The following is an 18,486-nucleotide window of genomic DNA, read 5'->3' as shown; positions in this document are numbered from 1 at the left end:
TTCTTAGCAACTGCATCAATCCTGGTTTGGCTTCCTTTCTGCCAGTTCTGCTACATTTGTTTTCTTGTGGGTTTTCCATTCACCTTTTTCTGTTCACTTTTTTCAAATGTTGTAGTGTTCCTGTAATGCAGTTGTGCTGTTTACCACATCCCTGGTTAAGCCCTCTTCCTTATCTGATTCTTTTGCTTCATCATTTGAATTAGATAGGGTTTCACCGAAGCATTGGTAAAGACTGAAAATAAAGTTGTTGTTTTAAAAAAAGAGAGTGAATTTACACTTTAGGATGATTCAGATTTCAAAACCATAAAAGACTAAATTTAAAAATACGTATTTGCTTCCAATGCTGCCTTTACTTGCTGGATGACGGCAGTACAATTATATGGTTGTTGTCCCGGCTTTTAAAGTTCCCATTAAACTGGTATGAGGCAATCTGGACATACAGGTTTGCCTATGTAAATTCTTAGCTTTGCACATATGTTGAGTTTAAGGTACACATCTTCCTCTCTACATGTGATCATTTATTTTACTGACTTCGCAGTAGCAGTCTAAGCATTGAAGTGTGTCCATGGAATTAATATTTTTTAAACCCAATGCTGCTGAGTTTCATTATGTAGTTTTGCCAACAGGTGTTGGGCTTCTCTCGAAATATATCAGGATTGCTTGGGTTTATCCAATATCCAGAATTTGGTCTTCAACAATTATATTAATTTTACAAAATTGTTAATATTCTTAGTGTGGGGTTTTTTAAGATTAAGACCATGGCTTCTGCAATAAACTGCCTCTTACATTTAGAATGAAAAATATACTAGGAATTTCTAACTAGTTTATCATTTTAAATGCTCTTGTGCCCAGCAGTAAAGGGTTAGGTTGTCAAGCATGACAGAAGCGGCCTTCTCAGTGGAGGCACCACATTTACAGAACTCTCTTGTGAATAATTGGAAGTATACTGGACCCCACTATAGTGCAGGCTCTCTTTTCAATGCTCCCTTTCCCCAAGGGTACAAATCGGGTGGCTAACCTGTGGCCCTCCAGACGTTGTGATACTCCAACTCCCACCAGAACTCAGTTAGCATGCCCAATGGTAGAGAATGATGGGAGTTGTAGTCCAGCAACATCTGTAGCACCACAAATTAACCACCTTAGTGTACATGGTTTATGTGATTCAGGGAAGCTTTCACATAGATAGCAATGTGTACCATTCTGATGTGTCTTAAACAGTACATCTTGTGTACATTATGTTGCGAGAGCATAGCATTTAAAAGTGCCATATAAATACTTTGAATGAATTAAAAATTAGTCCATTGTACAGAGTCTCTATATTACATTTGGACAGTTTATTAGCATTTCCTTTTATTGCCATGGTGATAGAGGGGTAAGATCATTTTCTTTGTATACTTTGTTACATTTCAATTAAATAACTAGTTTTAATCTTTATAATGGTAACTGGCTATACAATTAGGTGTTTTTTAATCTGTTTTGTAATAGAGAGCCATTTTCTAAGGCAGGAAAAATGGCATTTGGTTAAATAGACGTTTCAGGTCCTGCTATGTATGTGGGCCATGGTTCGGAAAGTCAGTGTGTGACTGTGGCTGCGTACACATTCTCCTTTAAAATCTGAATTTTAAAAATGAGGATTATAGTTGGTAAACACCTGACTCCAGAAAGTTGACAGTTCACAAGATCTCATTAATTTCTCAGAGTTTAAAAACTGTGGCTTCCTATATGTACATATCTTTCATAGGAAGCCTTGACTTCTGCACTCAGTTCAGGATAATTCTAAACTTGCTGTTCCATACAAATCTTACTCTGAACAAGGTGAAATGACTAAATTGCTAAACAATTCCAATGCAATTAAATAAATGTTTGGCGCATTGTTCTATTATTATTAGTCATCAAGTTCCCATGGCAAGCTTTTGTGAAGAGTCTTGCATGCTTAAGGATAACAATGTTAGATAGTACTATGCAATATGTAAAGCGTGCCTTCCTACTGTAGCTTGGCATCCATACTCGTGATATTAATGATATGAAAGAAATGTAAATGATAAGCAGTGATGATAAAGTGATGAGTCCAAGGTCTACAATTAACTTTTTGTTTTTAATGCAGTTATAACAAGGTTTTAAGTGTTGGTATGATGAATTTGAGAAGACTATCTCAATATTTTTTTCATTAAGCTAGTGTAGATCTAGTTATCATAAAAGTTGTTATTAAGCGTTCGGATTACCTTTGTGTTGCATTTAAAACAAGGAAGCTGCATTTCAAGTGGAAATACGAAATAAAAGTGTTAGACAGTATCAAATTTTCACTCATTAGGTAAATAGAGATCTGTCTTAATTTTTGAAGTACAGGCTATAGCAATACAGTAAGAAGAAGAAGAGGAGGAAGAAGAAATTATTTCTACCCTGCCCATATGGCTGGGTTCCCCCAGCCACTCTGGGTGGCTTTCAACAGAACATTAAAAACAGAATAAAACTTCAAACATTTAAAACTTCCCTAAACAGGATTGCCTTCGGATGTCTTCTAAAAGTCAGATAGTTGTTTATTCCCTTGACATCTGATGGGAGGGCATTCCACAGGTCAGAAGGCCCTCTGCCTGGTTCCCTGTAACTTAGCTTCTTGCAGTGAGCGAACCACCAGAAGTCCCTTGGTGCTGGACCTCAGTGTCTGGGCTGAGTGATGGGGGTGGAGATGCTCCTTCAGGTATACTGGGCTGAGGCCAAGGCTAAAATAAATTTTATATTTACTCAATTAATGGAATGAATAATACTTGTCCTTTTGCGAAGCTGTATATGTAATTAACATCGATTCACTTAGAAGATGGCGGCTGTAACAACTTCTCCTCCGTGAACCCTCCTGGATTACAAACCTTTTATAGCCTTTTACAGCCTTTTATAGCCGTTTTTATAGCTGTTTTTATTAGACTTTTAATTATTTTACCTCTGTTAGAAGTTTTAACCGTTTTATCTCTACTGTTGGCCAGTCGTGGCCAATATACATATACATCCCATATTAGCTCAGTGATAGAGCATCTGCATTGAATGCAAGAGGTCCCTGGTGCAATCTCTGACATCTCCAGGTAGGGCTGAAAGAGCATCCCTGCCTGAAACTCTGGAGAGCAGTTGCCAGTCAGTGTAGACCAGGCACCCCCAAACTCAGCCCTCCAGATGTTTTGAGACTACAGTTCCCATCATCCCTGACCACTGGTCCTGTTAGCTAGGGATGGTGGGAGTTGTAGTCCTAAAACATCTGGAGGACCGAGTTTGGGGATGCCTACTGTAGACAATACTGAGCTAGATAGATGGACTAATGGTCTGATTCAGTGTAAGGTAGTATCCTATGCTTTTAAAAATTAAGTAACAATGTCCTAACATTGGTTGCATAATAAACTTCTATGAGTATCCCTGTGGATTGTCATGGCTGTCTCCTTCATTAAGGTGCCGCCTTCATTTGTATGGTCTTGATTTCATTGCTAAATTTTACCAAAGAGGCAAGGTCCTTTGGTGTTTCAACAGCACATTGACCCATTAGGAATTGAACTACTTCAGTAAAACCATGGACATCTCTCATGTGCATGACCTCCTCCTTTGGATCATAGTCTGTACACTCAAAGACTAAGCTAACAAGCCTTGGGCATGAAGGTTTAAAGCAATGGTCCTTGCCTCTGTTGTTTACAAACATGGCACTGGGTGTCTCCTCGAGCCCAAGAGCCATAGGGTGGGGCTACTAATTGGTGTGTCTGGATTGGTCATCCTATTTGCACACAGCCTACAAATTGATGCTTCAACCGTGCTACTCAGCCTATCCAGTCTAATTTTGTTTCTCTCTGCTATTATTTTGTTGCAGGTTTCTGAGAAATGACTGATTTCCTGCATTCCCCGTCGCTGATGGTAAATTAACAGTTCTGGTGTGCAGATAATAAGTTGTCGCTGTGTGTTTGGTGCTCCATGCACATCTGAGGAAGTAAGTCTCTCTCTCTCATAGAGAGAGAGGCTGTAAAATGCACGTTATGAATTGTGTCTCTTTGGTCAATGACAAAGAAAATGGAGCTATTTCAGTTGAAGCTGGATTAATGATTGGAGATACGACCGAACCAGAAGAACAACTGCCTCCAGCACCACCACCGCCACCACCTCTACCATGTCCACCTGCAGAAGCTGGATTTTCTTCACTAGAAGTGGTGCCACCTCCTCCACCCCCTCCACCTCTAGCACTGAGCAGACCTCCACTGCCACAGCTGGTAAACGGGCATGGCCACCAAAGCAAGAAAAAGAGACTACGTAGCTTCTTCTGGAAAACTATACCTGAAGAACAAGTCCGTGGCAAAAACAATATCTGGACTATTGGTGCTAAACAGAATTATCAGATTGACACAAAGACAATGGAGGAGTTCTTTGGCCAGCAAGAAGAGACGCCACCCCGAGGTTCCAAAACCAAAACTTTAAGGAGGTCCTTTAAAGATACTAAACAAGAGGTAAGTGTGAGCGTACTTCCTCTTCGTTAAAGAAAATCTTATGTGTTGGAAGTTGCTATGGAACTTCTTGCCTTGCCTACTGTTCTTGTGCTGTAGCCTTATTCCTATGAGGAAAAATGTTTATTAAATCTGCATACTACTCTTCATCTGTAGCTAGAGTCTAAACTTGTGTGTTGCTCAAAATTGGTGGTTGAAGGTGTCTGTAGATCAAGATGTGTCATGCAATGAGATGGGGCTAATGTATGTGTAATATGACATTGCCTGAAGTATTTAAGGATCGTTTGGACTTTGTATATTACTGTGTGGTTCAGATACACCTGCTCTCATGAAAAGGGCAAGCCCCTAGCTCTCATGAAAAACTTGGACAGTGTCTCAAAACTTGTGCTGTCCAGAATTCCCACTAGTTTTTTATTTGTTAGAGCTTGAGTGGACTCTATGCTTTAATAACCAACCCAATATTTGTTACCAGAACACACACTTTTTACCGGGTAGAGGCTTGCCTGAAATGCAGCTTCTGCTCCTCAAAGTCCCAAAAGTTCAGAACTGGAGTGCGCTGAGGCTCTTTGTTCCTTGGCGCCTCCACCATTCGAGCTCCAAGCTTCCAGCATCGGAAGGGAGAGGTGAACTGTTTTGCTGTGCCTCTGTGCAAACAGGTGCTCAGAGCTGGAAGGGAGAGGCAGAAGCTGGTTCTGCCTCTATGCCTGACTAGTGTTTAGGAGCCCTCATGCCTCCACCTCTTCATCCCAGCTGCCAGAGCTGAAGGTGGGAGGTAGAGGCTTGTAATGGATCTATGACAGCACCCAGTAAATCAAGAGTGGCCCTACCATTGGGCATAGTGAAGTGAAACCTCAGGCGGCACATGTTCAAGTGGTGGTATTGCAGGAAGCTCCCCTGGCTGTTTCTCCAAAGTCTCCCCCCTAGCCATTCCTGTCTGTTGGTGGGTGGAGACTCTTTTTTTTTCTTTTTCTTTTTTGCTACTTGGTCTGTCCTGCCCTCTCTCCTGCCAAAAAACCCACCCCATCCTTCTGTCTCAGGTACAGTGGAGGATATAATCTTGTCACTAGTGATGAAGTAAGGTTCCAGCACCAGTTTATAGTTAGTTTCTCTACTGGGAAGGGGTGCTTTACCCATCTTGATTCATTTAATTTTTAAAATTTGAGGCAGTGTAAAATAGATAAACTAAAGCAGGTTTGTTTTATTGCATTATTTTGTGTGTAGCATTTGCATTGTTTGACACAGAATACGTGAGAGTGGTGGTGTTTTTCTTAATGCATGGCTCTGTAGTCTGCAGCTCACTTCTTTTCTTCTGACTTTGAGGCAGTGGAGGTGACCCTAGTACCTGGAGCAACGAACCTTCCTGAGTTAGTATGGGCACACATGTTTCTGGTGTGCTTAAGGTCTTTGTCTTGGCTACTTGTTAGATCTGTTTGCACATAATTCATTTCTTCATTCAGGAAAATTGAGGTTGCTTAGTGAATGCACACTAAGGAAGTCAGATTATCCTCCACCAGGGCCCAGGGCCTTCTCAGTGATGGCTCCGACCTGGTGGAATGCTCTTGTCCCATGAAACAAGGGCCCTGCAGGATTTAATTTCCTTCTGCAGGGCCTGTAAAACAAAGCTATTCCACCTGGCTTTCAATTTGAACTTAGCCTGATCTTTCATTCCCCTTCCTTCCCTCCCCCTCCCCTTTTTATGAAGATTACCCACTCTGGGATCTCACAGCTAATTCTCCCCTGGTCTCCTCGCTGGCCTAAATAGGACTAATTTAGCCATCTAGCCCTGGTGATCATCTAATGTTAATTGGATGGTTTTTCCCCCTAAATTGATTTTTGAATTCTGAATTTATTGTTATTCACGTTTTATATTGTATTTTATGCTGTTTTTTGTTGCATCAATTAAGTGTTTTGAATTTGTTGTTAGCCGCCCTGAGCCCGGTTTTCTGAACCGGGAAGGGCGGGGTATAAATATTTTATTATTATTATTATTATTATATGATCTGTACTAATGAGCTGGTGAATATTAAAGGGATAAAGAAGTTGGGCCACTAACTGTACAGTAGAAAGAAGTAAAAGCAGTCTAAAACTTGGAAGTTGGATACTGCATGCATGAAGGGCTTCCTTCAGCAAAGAAATATTTGTGTCAGAAGTGGCTTTCTTTTCAGGAAATGCTGTATAAAAATGGTGCATGGTGCCATTACCCTCATAAAGTTAGTTGTTTGGATTGTAGCCAGAAGAGCTAGTAGGCAGCACATTTGCTGCCATGCATCCTAAACTGTGTTAGGCTGTTAAGGTTCCAATCGTAAGCACACACATTAGTGAGTCAGCTCCTTTGAGCTCTGTGGACTTGCAATCCTAAGCATGTTTACTGAAAAGCATCACATGATAGGAACATGCTAGCTTCTTCTTGAAAAATTAAAACCCATTTAACTTTTATCTCGTGGCAAATGCCTCTAAAATAACATGGGAGATCGTTACAAATGTATAAGGAGGACTAAATCCATAAAACAACACTGCGTTTTTGTGGAAATATCCTTGTGTAAATATTTTATCAAATTATGTGTTCCCGAAAAAAATAATGTATATCATAAGCAGTTCCGCTGCTTATTTATCATTCATGAGTGTATGTTCTATAAAGTGATAGTTCTTTTTTTATAATACGCTAATAAGTTTGGGCTGTGCCTTTTGAAGCTTTTGCCTCTTAGCTTTACCGTTGTGTTGAAAATGCAATCTAGACAGACTTTTGGAAAGCTGCTAATGTTAGGTTTTGCTAGGTTGGGTGTCTGTGTGGGGACGTCATCATGTGGTTTGGGAAAAATGTCTAAGATAGTGTGCAAGCACAATTAGAAGAAAATAATGATGCAGTCTCTGGTAGAAATTCGCAGGAAAGACAAGTTCATGCATATAGAACTAAACAAGAACCACCTGATAATTCTAGGAGCACATTTAGAAAAATCTACTTGGAAGCATCTTTCTGTCTGACTACAGATTGTTACAAGTTGGTAAAGGAGTTTGTATACTATGAATAAACACATATACATATTTGGTAAGATTGAAAGGGAGGGTAGCGAAGTGGGTGTATATACTTAAGTGTGTTAATCATAGCTGTGTGTACATTTGAAAAGTTACTTCAAGTTCTTGTCCACCTCCTGCAGAGAGGTGGCTACCTGTAGTTTTTTGTTGATTTTAATAGCTGACTTCAAACCACTTTATTCCAGAGTGGTTCTATAAATGTTTAATGGTGTTGTCACACAGAAAATAGTTTGAGGTCTCAATATATACATAAAAGGTAAACGTAAATGACCCCTGGATGGTTAAGTCCAGTCAAAGGCAACTATGTGGTGTGGAGCTCATCTCGCTTTCAGGCCAAGAGAGCCAGCATTTGTCCACAGACAGCTTTCCGGGTCATGTGGCCAGCATGACTTAACCACTTCTGGTGCAACGGAACACCATGATGGAAGCCAGAAGGTAAATGGCATTTACCTTCCCGTCACAGCAGTACCTATTTATATGTTTGCAATGGTGTGGTTTCGAACTGCTAACTTGACAGAAGCTGGGACAGAGCAACAGAAGCTCACATAGTCACGCGGATGTGAACTGCTGACCTTCCAATCAGCAAGCCCAAGACTCAGTGGTTTAGACCAGAAAACATACTGCACGGAAGCAAAATGTGATGATCTGAAGGAATTTAAATATTTTGCATGAAACTGTTGGGTTAGATTAAACCCCTGCCAAATAAAAATCAGCAGTGAAGACCAGGTTGTTCTATAGCACAGGATGCAAAGTTGACCCATGGCACAGTGTAGCTTGCCTATCACTGTGTATCTTTAATATTTAACCAAAATATGGATTTGTATGAGTGCAGACAGATGTACCATTAATACTAGGGCTCTGGACTAATCACGAATCAGGCCAAACTGGATTGATCCAGGATTTGCCCCAGAGCAGGCTGAGGCAGTCTCTTGAATGCCCTGGGTTGAGGCCACCTGGAGTGATCTGGGGCTGTCACAACAGGAGGGGCAGCTGGGCAATTGGGCATGCTTCTACCCAGCCCCCAACTACATGTTCAAATAAAGTTTAAAACCCCGATTAAACATGTGGTTTGGAGGGGGATCACATATTTAATTAGGATGCATCGTAGGCATACCAACTTCCAGACACTGGTATACAATTATGATGGTAAACTAAAAGTCATTCCATGCTGTCTTCAGCATGTGGCGCAGGCATGTGTAAGCCTGGTTCAGTGTGACTGGAAAGCAGCAGAAATTGATCAGAAGCTTTTGATTCCCACTATTACGATCCTGAGAACAGGCCCCTAGAGAGCAATTGAACAGCTGAACCACAAATGACTGAATGCTTTACAGCAGGCATAGGCAAACTCCGGCCCTATGCCTGCTTTCCAGTGTTGCCGTGATGAAAAAACATGGATCTGAGGCATATCTCCATATGATCCCTCATAATTTTTACAAGAGATTTCACCTATTAAACAGTAGGCCACCCAGTATATGAGTTCTGTGATTTGGTGATGGTTTTCTTGTCAGCCTATGTGAAAATCACGAAAATTGGATTGATGTCTTTGTGGCAAGCACTGGATCTGATTTTTTAAATTATTATTCTGCAGTCTACCAGCATAAACTTTATTTTGCTGGTGTTTTGGGGAAATCACACAAATTCAAGACAATCCAATTTAATTCCGCTGCATCTGATTTTTATCCAGATCTCGTGGAAATTGAAGAATGTGTGCACACACAATCACATATTGTGTATTTCTGTTTTGGACAAGTGACAAGGGAGGGAGAGGGGGAAGAATGAACCAGAGGGACTGAGGTGCTATGGCACCTTTCCAAAATTCCAGATGTGATCATGGGGCCCAAAAGAATGGTGACCCCGGTGAGAAAGGAATATACAAGTCTTTGTTGATGCCCCAATATTATTTCTTTATCTGTCTTGTGATTTTTATCTATGGCTCTAGAGCAGGGGTTATCAACCTGGTCCCTACCACCCACTAGTGGGCATTTCAGGATTCTAGGTGGGCGGTAGGGGGTTCTACGGCACAAGCCGAATCCTTCTTCCATTGAGCACTGGTGGGCGGTAAGGGAATTTTACCATCAAGAAAGATGCATTAGTGGACGGTAGGTATAAAAAGGTTGACTACCCCTGCTCTAGAGGGTTTTTGTTTGATTTCAGACTTGTTCATAAAGATGAATCCAAAATAGGCATGCAAGGGTCAAAGTGCTGTGAAATCTACTTTTTCAAAGTTGTGGAAAAAGCAGTTTAAAAGTGAATTGCCAAATGACAATTATTGGGCTATAATCTTGTGCCAGGTGAAAGAAGTGGGAAGTTTTTATTCAACAAGAGTATAATAGTAAATTATTCCCATGCAGATGAGGAAAACTGAGTGCTCTTCAAACATAAGTAGTATATAGGTGTATTCATACATATACACTCTGTGAGAGATTTTAAAAGATTAATGTGTGTTGGGGTAAATTATAATTCCAGATTTTTCCTATCTAGAAGAATACATAACTTTTATGCCGAATTGAAAAATCTATGTAGACTAAAGATGTTTGGGCTTGAAAAAGCAGAATCTGGTCTTCTGTCCATAGATCTTTCCTTCAAAAGCCACTTTTTTCTACATTCAGATAACTCAGTTGTTTGACTGCCCTGTCTCTCCTTCCATTCATAAAATATGGGATAAAAGTGGGATTCACTTAATGACTCTTGAAGAATATCAGGAGATATGATGCTTAATAAATCTACAAGCAGCTAGTTATCCAAAAAGAATGGAAATGGAACACCTCAGATAAAAGATGATGAAGAAAGAGCCTTTGAGCTCTGTTTCAAGACTGAGAAACATGATGAAAATTGTAGCTTGAGCTTTCAGTCTAATGCACGTGTCTTGCAAGTTTGGCTTCAAAGGCAGAGAAAGAACTAGTGTATTCACTTTCAGGTTGAATCAAGTTACAATCTGTTTAACATCTTTAATAGAAATGAGCTATCAACATTGCACTGAGTGCAATTTTAGTTTTTATCAAGTGTTTAATCTTGGTCATCTGCATGACTAAACTTTATATATGACTTCAGGTCAGGAGGCATGAGGTTGCAAAGATGCTCAAGTCTCAGGACTGTAGAGTAATGAAAATGTGGAAATATGCTGGCATACATTTAAAGTAAGAGCAGAGCCAAGCCCCAGAATGAGGTGATGGTTGTCAGGAATGCCAAACAGGATTTAGGAGTGATAAAAATGTGGCATTTACATGTAAAAGCACAGATGATAATTGCCATGTGCTGAGCAACACTTTAACAGGTTTTAACTTTTGTCCTTGCTTGTCTTCCTGAATTTTTGAGCACTTCCAAAGGGTGGGTGCTTATTAGTTCCTGAGGCTTCCTGCTAAATACAGTACTTGTTTGAAACATCTGAGGGCAAGTGTTCAAGAAAGCATGTTGCATGAATCAGTAAGCAAAAGGGAGAAATTTGTTGGTAGAGTGTGGAAAAAGTAATGCTTGCTGAACAGAGAGCTCTTTTCACCTTGCCTGTTGCATCCTCTTCAATATCTGACTGCACAGCTCACTGAGAGGGTCTGATAGGTAGGTGTTTGCAAAAGAGAGAATATGCCTCAAGTTAGTACCCACCCAAGGAGATGGTGTACTTTTATCTATTTCATGTGGTAACTTCAAAATTGATAGTATGATATGACCCCCCTGGGGGCTTATGTTTGCCCCTCCCTTTAACATAGTGATCTGGTATCTTTTAACACATCTTATAAAAATTATAAAGGATTCCCTTGCATCTAAATATGGGTTTACCAGTTAGCCAATGAAATTGCTGTTCTAGGGGTCAATGAAAGTACATTCAGGAAAACATTTGAGAACAGATTAGATAGTAGATACAGCTTCTGTAATGACAGTTCAGGCTGTACTATATGCATACGTTTTCACTTAACCATGTACTCCTTGCTTTGGCAAATATTCAGAAGGGGTTGTTCTTTATATAAGACTGGACTTGAAACATCTAATTTAAAAAATAAAACTTAGTATTCATGTTTTAGTTATAAACAGCATATTGTAACAAGTGGGGACTTTGGTAATGTTTGTACATTCTCAGATAAACACCAACAGTAATTTATCAGGAAACTTAGGGTCTTGTTATCAATAGTTACAGTGTTCAAAATTAACAAGGTGCCGGGTGCATTTTGTACCCGACTATTGCCCACTTGCAACTAAGTGAAGATATCTGGGCGCCAGGATAGTGCCTGACATCTCCACCGTCTGGAGGTACATGCCCAGGGATCAATGGATCTTGGCTATTTTCACTGCTTGCTAAGAGTCAGAAACAATGCAAGTTAGCCTGTAACTACTTTCCAGACCATAGAGTCATTTGGAGGAGAATTCTGATGTCACTTCTGTTATCAGTCAACATTATAGCATTGGAATGACTAACTGATAACTCTGACTTTGCATGAGTCAAACAACTGTATTTTGTGAGTAAAGGTAAAGTGACCGCTGACCATTAGGTCCAGTCGCGGACGACTCTGGGGTTGCGGCGCTCATCTCGCTTTATTGGCCAAGGAAGCCTGTGTACAGCTTCCAGGTCATGTGGCCAGCATGACTAAGACACTTCTGGCAAACCAGAGCAGCGCACGGAAATGCCGTTTACCTTCCCGCCGGACCGGTACCTATTGATCTATTTGCACTTCATGCTTTTGAACTGCTAGGTTGGCAGGAGCAGGGACCAAGCAATGGGAGCTCACCCCGTCACGGGGATTCAAGTACTACCACACAAAAACCACAATTCACATTTTCACCCCTGCTTCAGGGAATTGAACAATAAGGTATATTTTTAGTTTTAGATTACCAAGTGTGGTATGTTATGCTATCCTAAGAGGAATCTAACTGAGGTCTGATAGACTAGTTACTGTGTATGATGGAGCTATTCTTGTACAAAGACATTAAACTTTTGGATATCTGCCTTTGCCGGCCTACAGGTGACAGTTGTCATAAAGCAGTTTTCTGCTGCTAATGAACTGCATGGGGGTTAATAGGAGCAATGAAAACCTAGTTACCAATGTAATGTTTTTACCTAATAACATAAGGTGGCATCATTCCAGGTAATTGTTTCTGGCTTTTTTAGATTCCAGTTTGGAATGTGGTGAAATACTGTGTCTGGAGTGTGCAAAATGGAAGCCACATACTTATTTGGGCTTTTAGCATTTGAAGACTAGCCACAGATTCAAATGGGTAGGCAGGTATATCAAAAGGAGTCAAGAAAACTTTAGAGGGTTAGGATAGTCTTCAGGTTTCATTTGTATTGTATCTCTCCGCCCCCCGCCCCCTCCAGGGTCCTACTCGAGTGTAGGACTAGCTCCGTACAACATTTTCACCTTTGTTTCTTATCATTCATTTGTGCATGTGCAACTACGCACAGCAATGTTGGCTAACCCCTGACTGGGCTACAACTCCCACAAATCCTGATCGTTTGCAGGGGCTGATATAGTAATTATAGTATTATAGTATCAGTGCTAAGGTAGAATGAATTTTAGTTAGCATGAATGTGAAAACCGTGGATCCAATCTATTTTTTTTTTTGTCAGATGGATATTAAACAAATAGCCCCATAAAGATGCAATGCTATTTTAAAAAAGCTTAAAGTGTATTATTTATGTTCTAAGGCAGCAGTACTTAAAGTCAGCTTCATTTTGTAGAGGTGATGATGTGTAACAGTATGAACTGTTAACAGTATTTTGCTGGGTACATGTATTGTAAAGTTTGTACTATATAGGGAAAAAAGAGAGAAGTAATTTCTGGTTTACAGATAGTTGGCTCTAATGGCAATTTCTTTCATGGTGTATGAATGTTTACACAGTATTTGGGATTATCTGCATATCACAGAAGAACTATCCTTGCATTTGCTATAAGATAGAACTTTCTTCTGCTTTTCCATGCCAGGAAATGTAAGCAAAGTAATCCAGCATTATTAAAACATTCTGTTTGAACAAGCCTTTTAATGCATTGCTCTCTTTTTTCCAGATTAATATTTTGGATGCCAAAAGAAGTATGAATATTGGGATCTTTCTTAAGCAGTTTAAAAAGTAAGACGTTACATGACCATTGCAACAGTCAAACATGGTGATAAAAATATGGTAGAAAATGAGAAATACCTCACCATAAGTAATAGAGCTACAAGCTCAATCTAACTAAAAATGGGGTACAGATGTGTAAACTTTACTTGTACTGTATTTCTCTTATACATGTGCTAATATTACTGTAAAGTTGAGCAGTCTATAGTTAGATACTTCATTTTCAGTTGAGCTCAGTGTTTCTCTTCAAGGATTGAAACCCATTATAGTTTGAAGATTAATGTTTTATTTTTCTAAAGTCATTTATTTTATGTGTGAAAAAGGCAAAGAGTAAGAATTGTGGGTTGCATTGGCATTAATGCATTATTGTTCTAGACAGTTGTATTCATTTCAGTGGAACCTGCATTGAGGACACATATTAATACCATGCATGGCCACTGAAAGTTGTATAGCAATGAAGAATAGCATATAAAGCATAGCATATAAAGCAAAAACAGCTTTGTTTTGTTCTTGAACATGCAAGAAATCTAATGTTCTGTTTTATGGAAATGCAAACTTCCTAGATCAAACTGTATGTTTTTGTTATATTTTCCCACCAAGATCAGTTGAATCCATAATTGAAGATCTCCACTCAGGAAGAAGTGATCTCTATGGTTCTGAGATACTACGTGAGCTCATCAAGTTATTGCCAGAAACAGAAGAGGTAAGAGGAGGATGGTGTTGAAAGACTATTGAACAGGGACTATTAGCTACATGTTCTTGAAGATGAGAAAGATATGTCTTTTGGGGGGGGGGGGATGTTCTAACTGGCCAAGATAGTGAGTCAGATCCAGACTTGATCCTGTATGGATGGAAGGGTTTCTTCCATTGGTTCTGGGAGCTAAGATCCCACAAAAGTTTCTTATTCCATCTGCAGCCCAAGTACCACCTCAAACAATGTTCTAGGGGGGTCCCCAAAACTCCCAAGGGCAGTTTTTCAGGGAGCACTGGTGGCTGTGGAGAGTAGAAGGGATAATCAATCAATCAATCAATCAATCAATCAATCACCCTGCCCCCTTTCTTCAGCAGCGGTGGAACTCTGCTGAACTCAGGTCAGGAATGTTAAATTTGAGCAAATGTTGTTTAGGAGGATGCTAAAGCTATATCTTGTAAAGGTGGTGTTATGGAACCGTCACTATACATTAGGGATCTTAATTACTCCTTTCCTGTTGTGCTCTTGAGCATTTTTTGAAAACATTTTTTGTTACGTATTCAGCCTTGCTTAGTGGAAGGATTGTATAAGTGATGAAACAGTGCTGATGGACAAGAAAAGACAACCCTAAGGAGTAGGAAGGCAATAGACAGTAACAGAATAGGCCAGGAAAATCTTTCTGGGGGGGGGGGGAAGACTGGATTAGGTGGAGGAACTAAAAGGAAGAATAGAAATTTGAAGCACAGTAATAGAGAAGTTGCTTCAGGCATAAGAGCAGCATGGTTGAGAGAAGGTGTTCTATGTGCTAACAAAAAGAGAGAGAAAATAAATAGATTATTGGGGACTGGAGAGTAAAAAAGTCCATGTAACTATAAGAACAGAAGTTTGTAGATACTGAGTATTTCATGGAGAACCAACTCTGACATCCAGGACCACCGCAGAATGTTCATGTGGAATTGCTCCTTGGCACCTTCATACAGAATCTCTTTTCAGGTGGAGGACTATGTCATATACTTCCCTGAATATATAAACTGGCTTGCAGATGTTATCACTAAAGGGAAAGGTGGCTTTAGCAGAGACCAGTGTTGAGGCCCAGGATGACCCAGTCATGAAGGAGTGTCCCAACAGTAGATACAAACAGGGGAAAATGACTTCTTTTAGATATTGGAGGGAAGAGGAACCAGAGGTTGTAAGACATCTCCTCCTCCAGCTTGTGTATAAGAAGAGAAGGAAGGAACAAAGATGAAGACATGGCAAAAGTTGCATATTTAAGAACAAAGGGAAATAGGTTTCTCTAATGGTAGTTCCAAAGGAATAGGATGTGTGTATGTGTTTGTTTTTTTCGGGGGGGGGGGGGGAGGTGAGCAATGACTTCTGCATTCAGTCCCAGATGCAAGAGAAGGGAGAAACATGTATGTGCACATGTGTGAGCAGACACACAAAGTCCTGGGTCTGAAAAGTGTGGAATGTCAAGGGTAGCTCTCAGGAATGAGAAGAGTGACAGTAAGCATTGTTAAAGACGAAGAGCTGCCCAATGAGATGACTTTACACAGATGGACTGGGAAAGAAGAGAGGGTGGTGTGCAAAGCCAAAGGAAGTGAGGGAATAGTAGTATTGCAATTAGGGTTGTGTTCAAGTGTATGCCATATCATGGATGCTTTTGGTATAACTCAACATCAACATGCTTCGACTTGCACAGTTTTACTGCTACGTTGTAGAAGTAATTAAAATAGTCACACTTTGCAACATTTTGCTGGATTGCAAGCTAGCTCTTTATTGAAGTGTTAGCTTGAAGATCTGAGCAAGCTAAGAAGCTAGCATGTTAATCCCCAAAATATTGCAGTTAAAACAAAATAAAATAAAATAAAATAAAATTCCTTCCAGTATCACCTTAGAGACCAACTAAGTTAGTTATTGGTCTGAGCTTTCATGTGCATGCACACTTGCTGCTGGAAGGAATCCCCCCCCCCCCATTTTATTTTGTTTCGACTATGGCAGACCAACACAGCTACGTACCTGTAACTGTTGCACTTAAGGCATCATTTTAACTACCCATATACCCAGTGTACTGTCTGCTACAATTCTTTAGCCATTGTATTTGCTACTGGGTGTATAATAAAAAACCATTCTGGCTTTTATTACGAGTTCAGAAAGTAAACAGAATTCAGAAGGCGGCAGCAGTCACGCTACAGGATCCTCTTGCATAGCTCCCTGAACACATACAGAAGTCCGCAAATGTTGTGCCCCTTTCCTAAGTTCTCAGAAGACAGAAGGGCTCAGGATAGGAGTAGAGTCTCATCTCTGACTTCATGCTGGAGCTGCTCAGAATGTTTCTATAAAGTGCAGCATGGAGACTGGGAAACTTCCCCTACAAGCTTAGGTTCAGGAAAGAGGCAGGGCCTTTTGAAGCTCAGGAAGTTGAAGATGAGGGCAGGGATGATTGCCAGAGGAAGGACGGACAGTTTCCATGGTGACTAAATTTATGGACTCCTGTTTACACCGTTTCGCTTAGTTTACATTGTTAAAGAATTCAACTTTCATTGATTCAGAGTTGAACAATGTATCACCCTGTTTACAGGTCCCAGCCCTTGAAATATTTCCTTTGCATAGTGTTCCCTGCCAAAGTATCTATCTATCCATCAGTAGCAAATGGCTCATTAGGAAGCAATAGGCTACTGAAGTTCTTCTCTCGAGCAGCTATTCCTTATTGTACCTGCTCAGCTAGAAAGTGCATATTTCTTATTTGTCAGAGGCTTGTGACATTTGGAGCAAAGTGCTTAAGCAATGTTCAGTCGTTGGGTTGTCTTTTAAAAAGATGTACGAAAACTGAAATGCAAATAGGTTGGGGGAAATAAAAATAAAAATCAAGCATGAAGATAGAGAAGTGACAAGTGGCTTGTGTTGTGTTAAATAATACATCATTTACTTTGTAACATTTGTTCGAGGGGGTATGAAATATTCACATGAGTTGCATTGTTGTATACACAAAATAACACCAAATCATGAATGTGCAAACTGTTTTTGGGCCAAATCTGTGCTTAATAGCTTAGAAATACCTTCCCTGTAACAAGATCCTACTGTATGCAGAAACTATATAGGTAGGACTTGCTTCATTCTTTTTCATTCAGTTGCTGCCCACCTCCCAGGCTGACAACTGATAATATATGTGATGTCCAACTCATAATTCTTATACTAAGGAAATGGGTTCCATTCATCTCTTTGGAAGAGCTCCAATCTCTTAAATGGGTGGTGGACATTGCATATTTTCAAAGACCCCGTTCATAAACCACCCTTGTTTTATAGGTTGGCACCAGATAGATTCTGCTCTGCATTTGGATATTTGCATTATCTGTTTCCATACCAGTGTCCGTAGTCTCAGTGGAGGGGGAAATGGCAGGAATCCAAACAACCCATGTGAGCAGCAGCACTGTGTTACTGACTTTGTGAGGGAGCCAGATATTTAAGTATATAAAAATAATGGTAATTGAACAAAGGAAAGCTTTGCTCCAATGTTCTCCAAGTTTTAAAACAGGCTTGGTCAAACTCAGCCCTCCAGCTGTTTTGGGAATACAACTCCCACCATCTCTAGCTAACAGGACCAGTGGTCAGGGGATGATGGGAATTGTAGTCCCAAAACATTTGGAGAGCCAAGTTTGGCCATGCCTGTTTTAGAACATTTGGATATAGGTAGGGTTTGTTTAAGTAGCTCTTGGGCACATGCCAGATCTAAAAACAAACATTGGGGCTCAGTTTTTGAATGTGTACAATACAGAGGGTCTTTGAACATGTGCAGAATGCTTTTGCCTTCACAATACCTAATGACACCAATGTATCTCCTCCCCGTCCCCTTGTCCTGTTACAAATCTGGGATTTAGTTTATGGATCCATACAGTAAAGGGGTGCAGCTTCTTGCCATGTTTCTCACTTCTAGTTTTAGAAATCAGAACCAGGTGTGCAAAAAGGTGAGGGTACGATGGGATGAGAGAAGCTGTCCACCTCCATTTCTACCTAAACAAGCCTATTAACTTCACGCCTTATGAAATATGCCTGCCCTGATAAAGCATAGCCAGTTAACGTTGCATTTGTTTTTTGCCTACCCTTGTCTTCAGCGTGGGTGCCTTTTTTCTAAAGTACCTTATAAGTACGGAAGCTATCTGTACACCCACAGCTTCCACAATCAGTGTCTATGAAGGATTCAAGGAGCACTAAACAAATACATAACAGATATTACGATCATTAATTTGCATACTAAG

At 40.2% G+C, this 18,486-nt stretch overlaps 1 protein-coding gene across 1 annotated transcript in view; it reads left to right on the top strand.

Annotated features, from left to right (window-relative positions):
* FHDC1 (FH2 domain containing 1) overlaps positions 1–18,486 on the top strand; it is a 48,651-nt gene that overhangs the window by 10,067 nt on the left and 20,098 nt on the right. The window contains exons 2-4 of the mRNA XM_083755427.1: positions 3,842–4,469; positions 13,493–13,554; positions 14,143–14,245. Coding sequence (XP_083611553.1) covers positions 3,996–4,469; positions 13,493–13,554; positions 14,143–14,245 — 639 coding nt within the window. The 5' untranslated portion in view covers positions 3,842–3,995. The remainder of the gene's footprint in view (positions 1–3,841; positions 4,470–13,492; positions 13,555–14,142; positions 14,246–18,486) is intronic.

The sequence above is a fragment of the Podarcis gaigeae genome, assembly GCF_964106915.1.
Source record: "Podarcis gaigeae genome assembly, chromosome: 9".
NCBI lineage: Eukaryota > Metazoa > Chordata > Lepidosauria > Squamata > Lacertidae > Podarcis > Podarcis gaigeae.
This window is presented reverse-complemented; position numbering and strand designations above follow the sequence as displayed.